This window comes from Hemisphaericaspora subhashii, assembly GCF_019202705.1.
Source record: "Hemisphaericaspora subhashii strain CBS 10753 chromosome Unknown scaffold53, whole genome shotgun sequence".
In the NCBI taxonomy this organism is placed as follows: domain Eukaryota; kingdom Fungi; phylum Ascomycota; class Pichiomycetes; order Serinales; family Debaryomycetaceae; genus Hemisphaericaspora; species Hemisphaericaspora subhashii.
Window position 1 is genome coordinate 17,408 of NW_026057322.1, and position 18,290 is coordinate 35,697.

At 34.3% G+C, this 18,290-nt stretch overlaps 7 protein-coding genes across 7 annotated transcripts; 5 read left to right on the forward strand and 2 right to left on the reverse strand. All coding sequences in view use genetic code 12, as the record gives it.

Moving 5' to 3' along the window:
* Nucleotides 1–93: 93 nt before the first annotated feature.
* J8A68_003568 (Ty1/Copia family ribonuclease HI) lies at nt 94–2,050 on the forward strand (the record flags this gene model as incomplete). Its single annotated transcript, XM_049407437.1, has 3 exons — nt 94–849; nt 909–1,312; nt 1,708–2,050. The coding sequence occupies 3 exons, from the start codon at nt 94–96 to the stop codon at nt 2,048–2,050; spliced, it is 1,503 nt and encodes a 500-aa protein (XP_049263117.1).
* A 336-nt stretch (nt 2,051–2,386) lies between these two features.
* J8A68_003569 (uncharacterized protein) lies at nt 2,387–4,160 on the forward strand (the record flags this gene model as incomplete). The annotated part of the gene is made up of 3 exons (XM_049407438.1): nt 2,387–2,526; nt 3,007–3,443; nt 3,562–4,160. 3 exons carry the CDS (start codon nt 2,387–2,389, stop codon nt 4,158–4,160), a joined length of 1,176 nt encoding a protein of 391 aa, XP_049263118.1.
* Nucleotides 4,161–4,276: 116 nt separating this feature from the next.
* On the forward strand, nt 4,277–4,812 carry J8A68_003570 (uncharacterized protein; the record flags this gene model as incomplete). Its single annotated transcript, XM_049407439.1, has 2 exons — nt 4,277–4,312; nt 4,405–4,812. The coding sequence occupies 2 exons, from the start codon at nt 4,277–4,279 to the stop codon at nt 4,810–4,812; spliced, it is 444 nt and encodes a 147-aa protein (XP_049263119.1).
* An 888-nt stretch (nt 4,813–5,700) lies between these two features.
* Nucleotides 5,701–7,257, reverse strand: HGT20 (Hgt20p; the record flags this gene model as incomplete). Its single annotated transcript, XM_049407440.1, has 1 exon — nt 5,701–7,257. The coding sequence occupies one exon, from the start codon at nt 7,255–7,257 to the stop codon at nt 5,701–5,703; it is 1,557 nt and encodes a 518-aa protein (XP_049263120.1).
* Nucleotides 7,258–7,862: 605 nt separating this feature from the next.
* On the reverse strand, nt 7,863–10,682 carry LIG4 (DNA ligase (ATP); the record flags this gene model as incomplete). The annotated part of the gene is made up of 1 exon (XM_049407441.1): nt 7,863–10,682. One exon carries the CDS (start codon nt 10,680–10,682, stop codon nt 7,863–7,865), a length of 2,820 nt encoding a protein of 939 aa, XP_049263121.1.
* A 2,148-nt stretch (nt 10,683–12,830) lies between these two features.
* Nucleotides 12,831–15,230, forward strand: J8A68_003573 (uncharacterized protein; the record flags this gene model as incomplete). Its single annotated transcript, XM_049407442.1, has 1 exon — nt 12,831–15,230. The coding sequence occupies one exon, from the start codon at nt 12,831–12,833 to the stop codon at nt 15,228–15,230; it is 2,400 nt and encodes a 799-aa protein (XP_049263122.1).
* Nucleotides 15,231–16,695: 1,465 nt separating this feature from the next.
* RNR21 (ribonucleotide-diphosphate reductase subunit) lies at nt 16,696–17,964 on the forward strand (the record flags this gene model as incomplete). Its single annotated transcript, XM_049407443.1, has 1 exon — nt 16,696–17,964. The coding sequence occupies one exon, from the start codon at nt 16,696–16,698 to the stop codon at nt 17,962–17,964; it is 1,269 nt and encodes a 422-aa protein (XP_049263123.1).
* Nucleotides 17,965–18,290: the final 326 nt, after the last annotated feature.

Here is an 18,290-nt window from a genome sequence, read left to right on the forward strand (position 1 = left end):
CCATCTATAGAAAGATCAAAAGGACCACAAAGATCCACATGTAAAAGTTCTAATATGGACTTAGCAGCTGAATTTCGGCTCACTGTCCATCAGATGGACGTCTCCACTGCATTTCTTAATGCTCCATTAACGGAGGAACTTTACATGACTCAACCTACTGGTTATGTTTCTCCTAGTTTTCCACATAAGGTTTTACGTCTAAAGAAATCTATTTATGGTCTTAAGCAGGCTCCCAATGCCTGGCATCGTACTATTGATGTTACACTTCGATCATTTGGTTTTCGTCCACTTCCCTCAGAGAAATGTCTTTATGTTGCTCGTGTAACTGGTCACATGATTATGGTTGGCCTTTATGTTGATGACTTACTTATTGCTAGTTCGTCTTCTTTGGTGATTACTCAATTTAAGCAACGTATTCTGGCTTGCTTTAAAATGCGGGATCTTGGTGTTTGCTCCAAATTTCTAGGCCTTAATGTGGAGCAAAGGGAGGATGGTATTGTTGTTGGTGCTTCTGACTATATTGAGTCTATATTCAAAGCCTTTGATCTTGATCCCATGAAGGTGAACTCAGTTGAAACACCTTTTGCACCTGGAATGTCTCTTCAGTCCAATTTACCTGGTGATCCCTTAATACAACCGACTGAATACAGAAGTCTAATTGGTAAGTTACTTTATCTAGCAAATACTGCTCGGCCTGATTTGGCCTTTTCCATTAGTCAGCTATCTCACTACTTGCAGTCTCCACGTCAAAGTCATCTTATGGCAGCTAAAAGAGTGTTACGTTATATTGCTGGTACACGTGAACTCTCGATAAAATACTCACCTTCTATTACAACTAACGGACCCAGAGTTCTTAAAGGATATTACTTTCCTCCATATAACAGTTTTTATTATTTAATTATGTATAGAAATATTTAATTTATTTTAATAAATATATGCTGTGTTTTGAAAAAAAAAAAGGATATTCAGACTCAGACTGGGCTGGTGAAAAGGATAGTAGAAAATCTACTGGAGGATATATATTCTGGTTTGCTAATGGTCCAATTACATGGAAATCTAAATTACAAACTGCTACTAGTCAATCTACTACTGAAGCTGAATTGTACGCATTAGGAGAAGCTGGTAGGGAAATGATATGGTTGAAACAAATCTTTGAACAATTGGAAATTCCTGTCAAAAGAATATTGTACTGTGATAATCAAGGTACTATTGCTATAGTTGATCATTCTACTAGTCTTTCAAAACTTAAACACATTGAAATTAAACATTTCTTTATTAGAGATCATATTGAAGCTAAAGACTTTCAAGTAAAGTATGCTACATCGAGAGAAATGAGAGCTGACATACTTACTAAATCACTTACTGCTCCTATACATAAGAATCAGTTGAGGTTGCTTGGAATGAGGGAGTATCTGAAGAAGAGTCCCTACTAATGTTCATTTCAGGGAGGATGTTGTAATGACGAATTACTGAGAGTGTGAAAGAACATTTCGTATAGAACACGTGAAATTATGAGTCATTAAATTACTCGTCTAAGTTGTCGAAATTGACGAGTTGTCTTGTACAAGATATAAAAAGTTAAGAAAGTAATCGTTTTATAGATTAATTTATAGTTTATAGTCTTTACATATTAATTAACAATTAAAGTATGAACCAACTGACATTAAGAATTACCCGACTTGAAACAAAATTATTACAGTTATGGAGTCAGGTACAAGCAAGGTCGTCTTTTATTTTATTACAAAACCAAACTTCGGACTCTCCTGTTGAGTCCATTGTGAGACATTTTAAAGGAAATTATTTAAAGTTATGGAGAGCCTTTGATAGTGTTGTTTCCAACGCAATTAGTACAATAATGAACTTTAAGAATGAACTTAAGATGAATAAGAAGGCTGCACGAACTGAATCAAAGGACATTAGGTGTTGGGTATGTGGAAATACTAAGCACAAATCTCCTGAATGTAAGATTAAAACATCGTTAATCAAGAAGGGATTGTTAAAGGAAGATAAAGGTAACTTTTACGATCCCGAAGGAACAGTACCCAAATGAAGGACCGCCGTCATTCCAGCTGTATGAATCAGCGCCAAGATCGTTAACATACGAATGTCTTGAGCAGAAGTATACGTTCTTATTTTGGATTGATTATCCCCCGAGGTTTCCAAAGCCATGTGCGATTACCACTCCGGAGGGTTACGGGTGGTTGATACTAGAACAACTGTAACCACAACTCTATAAAGCAGTAGTCGTGCGTGGATTTAGACACGACAAGGGATAATCAATACGCAAAATTTTAAGCACTTTCATGGACAGTTTCAAGTTGGAATTTATGACTAAGTCGGAAGGTTGCAGATATTTTAGATGATACCCATTGTAGAAATCTCATTGATGATTTTAATTCGAAATAACTGTCCTGAAATTAATATTTGGGAAGAAAACACCGTATTTGGTACTGGATTCAGCCTGGCTAAAGGCCGCTGCACCGGCTCTGTTAACATGGACATTTTTATTACGTTGTTGGATTCGATGTATGTCTTGACCTATGATCGATGCCGCAAGCAAATAGCAAACTTAGCTTACATCTATTGTGAAATATTGCATGGAACTTACAAAATGTGGTGTGATCATTGGAAAACAAATTATCAACCACTAACCCTCACCATGTCAACTACACCTTCTGTTGGCCAACCAATGAAGATATCTCAGAACCGTAATAGGTGTTCATGAATTTTGCAAGTAATACTAAGGACGTACCTTTTATGCCTGGTTACAATGCATGATGATTTGTAAGGGCAAGCAAGGAGTCCCGAACTTCGATCGATGAATTCTCATCTACATAGTTGCATCTGCACCACCAGCAATCTTCAAAATCTTCGTTTGGACAGGTCTGAAGCAATGTCGCAGTTGGTAAAAAGTTACATGTTGATGTTTGCGGTCCAATTCCTGTTTCTGGTACTGGTGAATCCCATTTTTTAATTATTGCTGACGACGATTCAATCTGCCCATAGTGCTTCTGAAAAACCTGGTGACCAATCTGATGAATCTGAAAAAGCATGGTCTGCTATTGCTTACATTGACCGTGCATTAATGGTATCTGAAGCTGCAAACATATCACTTCATTTAGACACTGCGGCTACAAAACACTTAATCTGTGATTCCCGCTATTTTGATGAATTAGATAAAACTTTTAAATCCAATATCTATTGTGCAAATGGTTCAATTCTCCATGTTGAAGGAAATGGTACTGTTCGTATCCCTACAAAGGCTGGTCGTATTAAACTCACTAACGTTTATTACACTCCAAACGGTTCTGTTAGCTTAATTTCAGTGTCTGCTGCTGCTAAACAAGGATTTACGTTCAGTTTCAATGCTCAAGGTTGTACTGTTTCTTCGGCTAATTCATCACCGGTTTTGATTGCTCCACTTAATGCATCCAATTTATACAGTTTATTACCACCAGAAGTTGCTCATTCTGCCACTGAAGCGAGGCATCGCAAATAATTTATTTCATTGCCGTCTTGGCCACCCTGGATCTTATGCTAAAACTTATTTTCGTGGTTTAGGAATCCCCATTGATTGTTCTTCCTGTGATGCTTGTAATCTGAATAAACTGTTAGTTCATATACCATCTACTACTTTGCATTCTGTTTTATATTCTGTTGGTGAAAAATTACACGTGGATGTATGTGGTCCCATTTCTACTTCTGCTACTGGTGAATCTTATTTTTTAACAATTGTTGATGATGCTTCTCGTTATATTTACTGTTATCCAATCAAATCTACTAAAGAATGTGCATCCCTCATTATTACTGTCATTCGTTTAGTTCTGAATCAAAACCCATACGGTAATACGGTGAAAATTCTACAATCGGATAATGGCTCTGAATTTGTCAATCATCGTTTATTGCAAGAGCTAAATCTTCGTGGAATTCATCATAACCTTAGTGGACCTCACCATTCTTACCAGAATGGTTTGGCTGAAAGGACTCACAGATCTATCAAACAAGTTGCTCGTACGTTATTACATCAAGCTGGTGCTCCATTTGGATTGTGGTCGGAAGCTGTTTCTACTGCTACTTATATCTTCAACATTTTGCCTCGAAAATTTTCATCTGATCGTATGCTTCCACATAAGACTCCATATGAAAATCTGCTCTTTTAAGGTTTTATAGTCTTACCACACACATCGACGAGTCCTATTTCAAGATTGCAACTACCGAATTGAACCACATATGAATGCCGGGATTAACGATGCCATCCAAGGCTTACCACCATTAGATGAAACGAATTCACATAGTTTTCATTGATTGGAATGTCTTTAAAGAGCATTATTTCAGGAATTCAACTGTTAAAATAGCTTCGTATTTTAAGTACTGTAATTGGTGCCATCTTGCGGGACACACCAGATTAATGACAATTTATTACTTTCAGTTGCCAATGATGATGATCTTTTGTATTCCTATATGAATCCCATAGTTAATAATGCTACATTATATAGGGGTAATCAAATTCAATTCAATAAATATTTCAATTTAGTTGTACTTCCTGATAATGATTCCTTTGATGATTTTGTCAACAAGTATAAAGATGTTGTGAATATCTCGAAAACTTTTTCCGAATTTAATGATGATACTGATATTCTTTTAATTATTAAGGATTATGGTCAACCAGAAATTTTTTTCCATTTCCATCAATATTACCACTCTCATAAACCAAAAAAAACTTTCCTTGGCTACTTAGTTATCCATGAAGTAGATAAATTTTTAGATTATTTCAAAACACTCAATTATTCTTTGAGTAATCAAATTCTCTAGATGTCTGAAAACTTTCAAAAGTATCTCAAGAAACCTCATCCAACGATAACGGAACTATTGCAAAGACTAAGAAGACCACTGAATAGCCATTACCTACCAAAACTCTCAAATCAACTTTAAACCCCACTGAAACTCATACGAATACGAATCAATTTAATGTGTTGTGATCAACTACTGATGACTACAATGATGAACTGATTATTGGACCAACCTCTCGTGGCTCCGGTAGGGCGCCACATTAAACAATATAAAAGAACCAACAAATTCCTTAAAGTCATTTTCAACTTATGGAAAGAACATAGATTTCATCAAAATCACATCAGCGAAATTACCGATAAGGGGATAGCCGTTAGGGTATATCAATCTAACACACGAATATCTTGGTTACACTCAAAACCAATTATGTTTATAAAACCAATATTAAAAATAAAAAATAAAAATTTTAAATCCAATGTTATGAACCAATCTTTTTTTTTTTTTGAAGATGTCTGCTGATTATTGAAGAGAGGTCGTGCAAGGTGGTTCAAAAAAAGTTGAGAAGAAAGAGGAGTTTTTTGGATTTATAGGAGATAGAGATATGTAGGAGTGTATATAAATAGTTTGTTTTAAAAATAAAGCTTGCACGATTTTTTGTTAAAGAAAAAAACAAAAGCATACAGGGAAGCTTTTCTTGAAATGTTCTAAATGTCCCTAAGGACTCGAAGCTATACTTCATCGACTCCCGCATCTACAACGCAACAAGTAACTCTACAGGCTAACTATATCGTAAATGATTTCTATTAATTTCTATACACGGAAACACCAGAGATATAAATAAATTCGGTTGCAAATAGTAGACTTGTCGAAATGTCCAACGAAACTGCATGTCATTTTCCAGTAATTACTAAACTAATAATGTTCCCAAACATCTGAAGAATGATGATATCCTTTAGTTTCTGGAATTTTATAATAAAATGCAACCAAATATGCCACGGAAATAGCAAAGAAAATATAAAACACAGTTCCACCAATTAAATTTTGCAACAATGGAAATAACATCGCTACCATCATATTTGCAGTCCAATTGGTAACAGTTCCAAATGATTGTGCCAACGATACAACCTCATGACTGGTCAATTCGGAAACCATTAAGAATGGAAGTGGACCCAACCCAATTGAGAACCCAATAATAAACCCAAAACACGCCGTTATGACGGCAACGTCGTACTTGTTTGGGATACCAATTGCCAATACTAGTGAGCATAAGCCACATAATCCAATAGAAGCTAGCAACAAAGGTTTTCTACCTAATCTATCAATCAATGGAGCGGCCAGAATAGAACTGATAACATTCACGCCCGAGAATGCACATGTCAAGACAAGAACATAATTACCACCACCTGAGCCTTGATTATTGAATAAGGTGTTTAAGATCTTGACCCCATAATATGTGATTGCATTCATACCCAGAAGTTGTTGTCCAGTCATGATTAAGATCACCGAGATTAATTGTTTTCTGTATTTATGCTCAAATAAGAAATCAGTAATTGTAATCAGTGGAGGATCTAGAGATTTCCTACTCGAGATTGATGAACCATCTGAATCAACGGCGGAAGTCGCATCTTCTTCCAATAATGGTGTATTTTCATCCGGGGATTGTGTACCTTTGGCTAAATGATGCCAATGATGTATCTCATATTCTATGGTAGTAATATTAGTCCTCAAAGTATACAACGTTGATCTTGCCAAATCCTCATCCCCTCCATTCATAATCATCCATTTTGGAGATTCAGGAATAGAAAACAATCCCAAGAACTGAATCAACGCGATCATAACCGCCACCACAAAAATTTGTCTCCATTGTTGATCATTTGAATAAAAATATGAAACATATTGTGCCAAAAAAATCCCAATAGAAACAGCAATCTGCATCAATGCACCTAATAATCCTCGATGATTAACGGGTGCTAATTCATTTATCAAAATCGGTGACATGATTAATGAACTTGCAGCACCTGCCCCATTAAAAAACCTACCCAAGTTAATCATCCAGGCAGAGTTTGCCATAACCATAAGCAGGGATCCCAATACGAAAAACAACGATGCAAAAATACACACCGATCTTCTTCCATAATCCATCGAGATCGAAGTTGAGCCCAAAATCACCGAAGCAACTAAACCACCAATGGTATACAGGGTAGTTATCAATGCAACACCCTCTTCCGACATCGGTATGCATTGTTTGAAATTGTATTGTGACCATATAGTATCGTCATAGCTAGGTAAGGGACCAGGTTTATCGAAATTACATGAAAGGATATCTGCTGGGGCATTTAATTCAGCCAAGTGATATCCAAATTGTAGTGCACTTAGACATATTATGAAAGATGCCCAACCTAATCTGAATGTTATCAGATGATGTTTTTCGAAGAAGTTGTGGATTGTGACTGAAGTACGAGTACGCATGGTATATGGGTGAGATACTAGATATGTTATTGTGTGAACATCATCACATCCAACCGGATCAAGAATCAATCAAAAGAAGCACAAAAATCGATTTTAGATCAGCCTTTTGTCTCATCACAAAAGATAAAAAAAATTCTCCTGTTCTCCACAAAAGAAACGATTATACGAGTCCTTGTCGCAAAAACGGACGATAACATATTTCCGCGAGATCTGACATACAATTCTCCCATATGGCAGTTTCGTATTTGTTTAAAATGGCCCCTTATCGTAGATTCCCTAGTGAGAGACGTCTGTTTTCGTACATAGATGATATTTTAGTCTATTTTGAAATGGTAGATGATCATTTCGACGGCTTTATAAGATGTAAATAATCTTCTAAAACCCCATAATAGAACAAAATATCACCCACGTATAAAAACATCCATGACACATGATATTTATATTTTCATTGTCATTACTTCATTACATACTCTATTAAAAAAGTCATCCCTTTCCCATTACATACTCTATTAAAAAAGTCATCCCTTTCCCATTCCATACCAAAAAGCAGCTCTTCTAGGAACCGGCACCACAAAAAATATGGCTGCAAAAACACAAAAAAAAATTCAATAAAACTTAAAATCCTCAGGATCGACAATCGTATTCTCCTTAATACACTGGTCCACAAATCCCTGATTCACAATATTAGGCAATCTCGTGACTAACAGCTCAGCTCCAAATTTCAATTCTTTACTAATAGTACTCGAAATTTCATTCACAATATCCATAATAACGTCTCGGTTATGTTCATCTTGCCATCTAGGTATAACAATATATGAAACATCCAAATATTTGTCACTGATTTCTCCATTATATCTCTCAATCCGATCTTTGAGCATATCACTAGCCATTCCTTGTCCGACCACAAAGAATCGTAATTGATAGAATAGATATAATTTGGGTAATGTTTCTCCCCATTCATCAGCATGTACATCTCTAGCCTGATTGATTTGTTCAGGGGATAGGAGAGGGATGGATAAGCCGGTAATTGGATGATGGATAACGTATGAATCTCCATAGACGTCGATTTTACCTCGTTCGAAACGGTCCCAATCTGGAGTACTGAATATAAAACATGGTTCTAATTGAACGATTTGATTTCGGTTAATGCATTCAAATATCCACCGGGGTCGGATTAGATCAATTCCTTTACTAGTGTATTGTTCACAAAGTGGGAGGTTTTTCTCAGTTATAATAACGGTATGATCGGCTGATAGGATATCGATAGCATGTATCAATTTCCCACCAAATTTCTTCACCAACTTCATCAATTCTTCACGACTGGTCCGTTCTCCCGTGACTTGATCAACTTTATCACTCACGATAATAAAATTAAATTTTGAAAATAAATTAGATTCAATCTTGACTTTCTTATATAGGGGTTCATCCAGAAATGACCCAAGACTACGTAATTGTTTCCGTTTCAATACTGCATTTTGTGATTTATTCAATTCAGTCAGATATCTCGCCTTAATTTCCAAATATTCTTGCATGGTAACACACTCATGTACCGTCTTATCCTCCCTAATTCTTCGACAATAATTATTATGTAAACTCGATCCAACCGCGTACGTCTTCTCAAGTGACGTATCTATAGATCTGGCTTTTATTTCCAACACGAGTGAATCTCGCGGGTGGATCCAATATGTAGGTTGTCGTGTACCGAATTTTATAACCAGTTGAGGTGGGGTTTGTACTTTTGTCTTGATCCATTTCCCGTGAGTTAACCGTTCGATTTTATCATATTCATCATTAGTGAATCCATTCGCAACTTGAACAAAACTATAAAATGCCCCATCTGGTTCATTCTTAAGTCCCATCATGTATGAATTTTTCACACCGGGGATTTTACCAATGATGGTAAGATCAAGGTTTTCACCGAACTTTTCTAAATATTCGGGTTTTAATTTTATCCATTGTGGGTTGCGAAATCCGACTAAATATTTCAGTTGGACGTGTTTTAATACTAATCCTTCACTTCTGGTTTTAACAATGTCACGAATTGCCTTTTTGATATCTTCGACGGAGGAACCGATTCTCGCTTCATGAACCTCGAATCTATGAGGAATTGGATTGATTATTTTGCTAAGGACATTTTTCCGAAAGAATAATGGGTGATTGGTTAGATTTCGTCCATTAAGATGAAGAATATCAAAAATAAGGTAATATGGATATGAAGATTGATTATCATATTGGTCAATAGTGGTATATTGTCTAACACTTTCTTGAATGGCCAGTGATTTTAAAGTTCCAAATGGAAGAATTGCTTTCCGTTTATAGTCATATGCAACCATTTCTCCATCTAATACAACTGAATGGACATTATCTGGAAACGCATTTTGTAAATATTTAGTCAAGGATCCAAATTCTAAATTTTCTCCATATAAAAATGAATAATCTTTTAATCTTCTTGAATAAAATTTGAAATTCTTACCTTGTTTATGCAAGACCATTCTATCACCATCCATTTTCTCTTCAATATAAAATTTATTTTCAAGATCTAATTTTTCAAATAATTCTGAAGTTTGAGGATCCATATCTACTAATTTTTGTAAATCTTTCACGGTTTTATCATAACTTTTAGTCAATTTTTGTGCTAATTGTGGTTTGAACCTATATGTTGGATGTATACATAATAATTTCGGATCTACGCGTTTATTTGGATCAAGTAAATAATTTACCGTCTTTTGTAAATCATTACAAATCATATAGACACGACTTGCATCAGGATGCCAACTATTCAAAAAATAATTTTCAAATCTTCCCAAGATTGATTTTTTCAAGATTATATGAAATAACCATCTGACTTCTGGGATTGTCAAAGTATCAAATAAAGGTTTTAAGATTTCGATTTGTTCTGCTGATTTTTTGGCATTATTTAATTCATCAAGTTTATTATTAATTTCAGTTATGGTATATTCTTTTGTTTCACTCATATAATTTCTTCTATTTGCAATGATTCTTGATGCTTGTAATGGTAAATCACGTAATTTTTCAACATCAACTGTAAATCTTTTTGTCTTTTGATATTGTAATTTCCAATTATATAAAATATGATGATCTTCTGATTCCTTAGGGATATTATACATTTTAATAATTAATCGCGCTAATGTTACATCTCGAATATAATACAATCTACCAGCTTTGTCGGGATATACTAATCGTGCAGTAGGATATAAATCATCACCAATATGTAATTTGAATTGTTGAATAAATGAATTTATAATATGAGCTTTCTTTTCTGATATATTTCTAAATTCATTACCTAAAGTTTGTTTACTAACTCCATCTAATTTAACAAATAATTCATCATTTAAGAATTTGTAAGATGGTTCAATGTTATTTTTAGGTATAGGAACAACATCTAAGAAGTGTCCTTCTCCCATTTTGAAAGTAACAAAGGCAATGTTTCTGTGTGGTTGTAAGAAATGGATGAGTTGTAAATTCAACAAAAATTTGAGGCTTTTTTTTTTTGGTGTTGTCAAATTGCGCAATGAACACAAATTCAAAAATTGGTTGCAAAAATATGTTTCTACATAAAATGTACCCTTTAGGACCGTTTTATTGTTGTCCTACTGTAGAGTTGGGGTAGACAATACAATGTCTAACTAAGAGAATCGGGTGAAGACCTAGTTAGGACGTACATTGTGGGATCGTTTCCTGATAGACGTCAAATTTTTGATAATTTTAACCAAATTACTACCGAATAGCTTCTAGCAAATCCTTCTTCTTTCAAATTTGGACAAAGTACCACGAAAATCTTCCCTTCAAAGAACCAGAACAAGAACCAAATACGAGAAAAGTCTCAAAAGGATATGTTGACTGTTCAACGTTAAAGAGAGCAAATATTTAGGTTTTGGTTGCGATTTTGAATTGCTTTTAGACGATAAATCTTATCTGATTGCTCTTATTTTTTGATTGTAAAGCAACCAATTGCGTTTATTATAACACAAAATGTTGCTTTATTTACCGATCTCGGTTGCTCGGGTTATGGCGTCTCGGTTGCTCGGGTTAGGGGCATCTCGTTTGCGATAATCAAATGGTCTAGAGAAGAGTCATGTGGAGAGACACAATTCCGCGAGAATTCAAATCGCCACTAATCTTGATTGACAGTGCAAAAAATCAGGGATAATTTTATAGTTTTCCAAGGCACAAAAAAAAGTTTGAATCTCAAAGGGGATTCAAGTTACTCTCATTTATATTTAGATAAGATTTCAATAAAGAGGGAGCAATAAAGCGAATAAATTTTAAGCCATGATTTATTATTGATTTAAAAGAATAAAACCTGGAGAGTGGAGGGGCAGTGCAGTGGTGTTATTCAGGGTCAAAGTTTAAAGTAGAAAACTGTAATTGAAGTAAATAAATGTGCAATTGTACGTACATAGCCTTGAGTTGAATATCTATGTATAGGGGGTTAGTAAGTATTTTTATTAATTAGACCGAATTGGGATGAATAATGGAACAATTAGGATAATCTACAATGAAAGAAGGTGTAGAAGAAGAAAAAATAAGGGAGGTGGAAAATTTATACGACAAGCCAAACAATGGAAAAAAAATAAAAAAATAAAAAATATTAAACCAAATTAAAATAGAATATATTTTGTTGACTTGACATTCAAATTTATTCAATTGCCGAGATTTTTCATTGTCACATACAAATTATTCTAATAATAGACCTATGCATAGAAATATGGTTATTGATAATTATTGATAAATGATTACTAATAAATAAATAAAATAGAAGTTCAAGTTTTAACTGCACCTCTTCAATTATTATTTACATATATTGGCTTCATATAAATTTTTTTGGTACTATTTGTAGGCTTTTCAAGATTAATATTATCTAAAATATGACATCAACCGATGTGAATCGTTACATTTCCATTGGTTCCCCATTTATTTAAGGAATTTATAATACAATAAGAAGAAATGCGTAGGAAACAATAAAGAATTATTTTTTTCCAATGGAAATCTCGGATACTTCCCATTTAGGAAACCAAATTACCATGTACATACATACGTATGACCGCACATACTCCACTTCCGTGCTAACCATATATTTCATGATTGCTGCATTTTACCCCAAGATTAAACTTATCTAATCTATGGAATGACTAATATATATTTATAATTTAGTCAATTTGTAATATTTACACGACTATTAATAGAAATCTATTTGAAAATTTTTTTATTACACTTCTAAACGACCAAAGGGAAAGGGTTGAATGAAAGAAGAAAAGCCAAAATGAAAGTTTCATTAAAATTCTAAAAATAATTTTTATTTTTTTTTTATTAATTTTAAAGTTCTAAGCTTTTTCGTTGCGGTCTAGAAAAATAATAATACACAAATAATCAATGACATAATGAATTAACGTCATCGGACTTTCCCAATTAATTTTCATTTTATTCAAAAAAACCACACACCTTTTCCCCTTTAATTCTAAATGACTTTTTAAATAACTTTAAATTTTTGATTTGCAATCTTTTTGGCTCACTACCTTTTTTTATTTTAAATATTTCCATAGTACAATTCAATGCCGTTGACTCTTTCACCTAAGAAGCTATTCACAAAGTATAAAGACACAAAATTAGATGCACTTGTGTCTTCTCAACAACAACCACTAAAGTCACAAGACCCTAAGTCACCAGCATCTACTCCAAAAGTACCCATCTCCGAACATCATCAACATCACAACGTAGAATCATCAACCACGCATCAACAAGAATATCATGGATATGTACACTCACCAAAGTCAGATTCTCAACCGAAACAGATGTCGTCACCGACATCACCACCCCATATCAATCGTCCTTCATCTCCATTAGCTAACCCACCTACAACTGCTGAGGAATTAAACGCTGAATCTATGTCCCGTCCATGGAAAATAAGAAGAAATGTATCAGCCAGTTCATTAAACTCTCCAGTATGTTATATGCATATGATTGATGACTTTAATGAACTCCCACCTGAAGAGGACATTGACTCACCTAGCATCACGCCAGAATCAATCCCCAACTTAAACACAACAAATGTCGTTCCTTCAGAAGAATCACGCTTTTCATCTTCTTCTAGTGGCGACGCATCTGATACTATTGGTGGTGTTGCATATGCACGTTCTGAAACTCAAACCCCTATTTCTCATAGACGTAATTTATCAGAAAAGATCAAGTCTACTCCACCTTCATTTGTACGTCAGAGTAGAATATTTACTGGAGAAAATGGTTCAAGTAATTCACTTTCAGTTTCTCTTTCTGGAAGATCAGTACTTTTACAAAATAAACAACAAATTGAAATGTTACCTAATGAATTTCATCCAATTTTAAATCTTATTCATGCTCAAAAATTAAGAGGATATTGTATTGGAAGTTTTGAAATTGCTGAATCTGATAAACCTTGGATATTGGTAGATGCAAAATTAACTGGGAATGAATTATCAATTCATCAAATTGAAAGTGAAGACGATTTTAAACCAAAATATATCAATCTTATTGATTGTCAATTGGAATTGATTGATGAATTACAAGTTCGGATATATCAAGATTTTCAAGAAGAATCAAGTTTATTAATTCGTTTCCCAAATCAAGATGAATTTAATAAATGGATGAGTGCAATTTTACTTTGTAAATTTGAATATGTTAAATTAAATGAAGCTTTCACTGCTGTGGTTTTATCTTCAAAAGCTCCAAAATTACTGGATGTTCATGTATTACTTTCCCTGAAGAAGAGATATCCTAAATATGAATGGTGTAATATTAGATTACCTCAAGTTAGTTCAAAATGGAATAAGGTTTTCTTGATTATTTTACCAAGTGATAAAAATCATTTAGGTCGAATTGAAATTTATCTTACTGATAAGAAATTAAATAAAAAGAATATGATTGCTTATGTATCTTCATCAGATCATATCTATAACGTATATCCAGAACAAGCAAATATGATTGATTTTAATTCAATTATGAATATTAGAGGTGAAATCTATATCAACAAGAATTATGAACACTTATTCTCATACAATCCAGATTCAGTATCACCACCAGCAATCGAAGAAACACTATCTAGTCCTACCCCAAAGCCAATCAATAAATCAAGCTCATTCACCTCCTTAACAGGAACTCCATTATTATCAATCCCACGAGCATCATCACCCCTGACCACCAACCACCACCAACACACTCGAACCAGTTCCATCAATTCCACAAACTCATTCTTCACCAATGCTACCGCTTCACCCCGCGCTACCCCATCATCACCACCCACCACAGCTGCCACCGGTGGCAGATTCCGTTCCCACTCAAATGCCTCCAATACCAGTTCAGGTAGTTCTTCCTCCTTCTTCAAAAAGAAGAAATTGGCCCAGGATTTCGTAATCACGAATTCAATGTATATTATGCCAATCTCCCATCCTGGAGTCTCCGCCATTGAAACCATGATTCGAAATTTCATTCCCATGATTGATGCGTTTAAATTGTATGGAAGACCACGCTTTTTGAATAGTGATAAAACCGATATGGAATCCTTGTTGTTTGGAATGCCTTCATTGCCTCATTATCAATATTTATCCCGCCTGGAAGCCGGTGAATGTTTTGCGAAATTGTCTGGCGGGGTGGGGGATGAGGATGGGTTGAATGATGAAAGATGGCAACGGGTGTTTGGAGAACGGATTGGGGAGTTACAGAAGAAGAGTACTGGTGGTAGTGGTGAGGGGAGGGGATATAGAGGATATGGCGATATTTCGAAGTTGTATAATAATTTGGATATTTCGTTTGATGATATTAGTTCGCCAATTATTGCTATGCCGGCAAATAATAGTGGGAGTAGTGGAAGTAGGAGTGGAAGTGGTAGTGAACTTGATGTGAATGGATTAGGTGTGGGGCTTGATTTTGGAGAAAAGTTTGGTGGGGAACTTATTGAGGGAACTCCAATGAGTAGATAAAGTTGAAGGTTTTTTTGTATTGTGAACGATGTATGCTTTCGTGTGTTTATGAGAGATTGTCTTTCTTTTATTTGTATTATGAATTTTTATAGAATATACGAGCATGGTGATTATGTATTTTGTATTAAAGAGATGTAGTGAAGGTGTTTCTGATAGTGGGAAATCGAATTGGAGAAATCTGTGGATCTCACTATTGTCAGATCAGATTTGATATCCCCTTCGAATACCAAATCTTGTCATATGATTTCAGGAACCGGATCGCAAACTTGTATCGCAGATATGGAAAAAGATTTCTGTGAATCGGTAAATAGAATGCACTCTTACATCACTCAGCAAACATGAATTACTGGTTAAGCAACCATCTTCCTAGAAGTAGAGCTGTATGGGTTGAACAATTGGCCAGTATTCGGAGATTATTTTGATTGCTTTGCAGCTAAGCTGTACCATTCGGATTTACACTTGGAAATGTGTATATCAATCTCGGTTATTAAAATAAGCCAAAATAAATATTTACCTATCTCGCTGTTAATGAAGCATCTCCGACTAAAACCGAACAATAGTTAAACTCAAATTTAGTTCGTAAAAAGGGCGTAGAAGGATCTGGTGTGATTTACGATACAATTTCTAAGACTTAGATGTTTAAGATACACTATAATTTATAGAGACGTGTACGTGTAAATGTTTCACATTAATGTTTATAGCGCGTGACTATTTCCGTGTATCGCAATTCGACGTGTGTGGGCTACTTTGTGCATAATGTTGCAATAGCGTGTTTCTGTGTCAAACTCGGTGATTGACTCTATAGCCAATAATCACAAAATACTTTGTTTCCTAAAAACGCGTCTTTCTTAATTTGGGAAATTCATAAACACGATATTTTTTTTAAACTTTTTTGTTAACGTGTATTATTCACAATTTACAGGTTTGCAATTGGGAAGCCTGTTTCTAAATAGACTCGTATTGCACAATTGAATTTGATTTTTCAATATCCAAAGATTAGAAAGTCATATCTCGTGATTATGATTGCAACATTGAACTATAAAATCTAACATCAGAGAAATCAACCTAACGATTTGTTTAAATTCCAGGATTTGACGTGGGTTGACTTCACATGGAACGCGCATTATTCCAAAAATGACGTAAAACTGTAAAAATTAGATCAAACTGCAAATTGCACGAAAATTTCTGCAATTTTTATATTTTAAAGTATTAGAAGAAATTTCATATACAAAGGAAAGGCTATAAGCTTAGTTGTATTTCCTGCTGGTTGTTTACATTTTTTTAAACGCAAAAGCATCCGTTAATCGGGAAATTCATATAAACTGATTTACACTTTTCAAATTTGAAATTATATAAAAGCAAATCATATTTCCCTTCAAAAATAGATTTTTATTTCCTTTAGATATTTTTTTCTTTAATTTTTATTTAATCATCTCATCAATCATAAATCACGTACACGTCAATAATGTCAATTAAAGATACCCCAACTCAAGGTTTAACAGGTAAGATCTCAAACTTAGATATGTCCATCACTGGTAATGGAAAATCATTAACCGATAAATTAGCTGCTGAAGCGAAAGAAAAGGATGAATCTCAAGGTGTTGCTCATGCTAAAGAAGCTTTAACTACCACCAAAGATGCTACTCCAATGGAAAAGACCGAATCAGAAGATTCCAAATATATTCGTGAACACAAGGAATTCTTAGCTAAACATAAAGTTCATCGTCATAAATTGAAAGCTTTAGAAAAGGAAGAACCAATCTTAAAAGAAAACCCACGTCGTTTTGTCATGTTCCCAATTAGATTTCATGAAATTTGGCAATTTTACAAAAAGGCAGAAGCTTCTTTCTGGACTGCTGAAGAAATTGATTTAAGTAAAGATTTAAATGATTGGAGAGTTAAATTAAATGATCAAGAACGTTTCTTCATTTCAAGAATCTTAGCTTTCTTTGCTGCCTCTGATGGTATTGTTAATGAAAACTTAGTGGAAAACTTTTCTGCTGAAGTTCAAATCCCAGAAGCTAAATCATTCTATGGTTTCCAAATCATGATGGAAAACATTCATTCTGAAACTTATTCCCTTTTAATTGATACTTATATCAAGGATCCAAAGGAAGCTGATTACTTATTCAATGCTATTGATCACATTCCTTGTATTAGAAAGAAGGCTGATTGGGCTTTAAGATGGATCACTGATGATGAAGCCTTATTCGCTGAAAGATTAGTCGCTTTCGCTGCTGTTGAAGGTATTTTCTTCAGTGGTTCATTCGCTTCTATCTTCTGGTTAAAGAAGAGAGGTTTAATGCCTGGTTTAACCTTCTCTAATGAATTGATCTGTAGAGATGAAGGTTTACATACTGATTTCGCTTGCTTATTATTCTCCCATTTAGAAAATAGACCAGAGCCAGAAATCATTGAAAAGATTATTGTTGAAGCTGTTGCTATTGAAAAGGAATTCTTCACTGACGCGTTGCCAGTCAGTTTATTAGGTATGAACTGTAACTTGATGTGTCAATATGTTGAATTTGTTGCTGATAGATTATTAGTTGCATTTGGCAATAAGAAGGTTTATAATGTTACTAATCCATTTGATTTCATGGAAAACATTTCATTAGCAGGTAAGACTAACTTCTTTGAAAAGAGAGTTTCTGATTATCAAAAGGCTGGTGTTATGGCTAAACATAATGAACCTACTAGTTCAAACCATGACTTTTCATTTGATGAAGATTTCTAAGACATATGATTATTGCTTGGTGTCTTCATTGTTGCTATTTTAATGTTTATAAATTACTGTGTTCTTTTCGTTTCTTTGTATTAAAAGGTTTTTTGGGTTTTTGTATTTTTTGTTTAAGATTTTTATTATATACATAAATAATTTTGTAATGTCATATTTGCGTTTTTAAAGAGGTGTTTGTATCGTACATTTGTAGATTTAGAGAAGTGGAACAAGAGTGGATGCAAATTTATTGTAAGCAGTGAGATGCGCTCTCATCCAAATGCGCTTCAACTCAGCTTTCAAAAAAAAAATTATCAAGTTTGATTTCCATCTCATCTAGAATC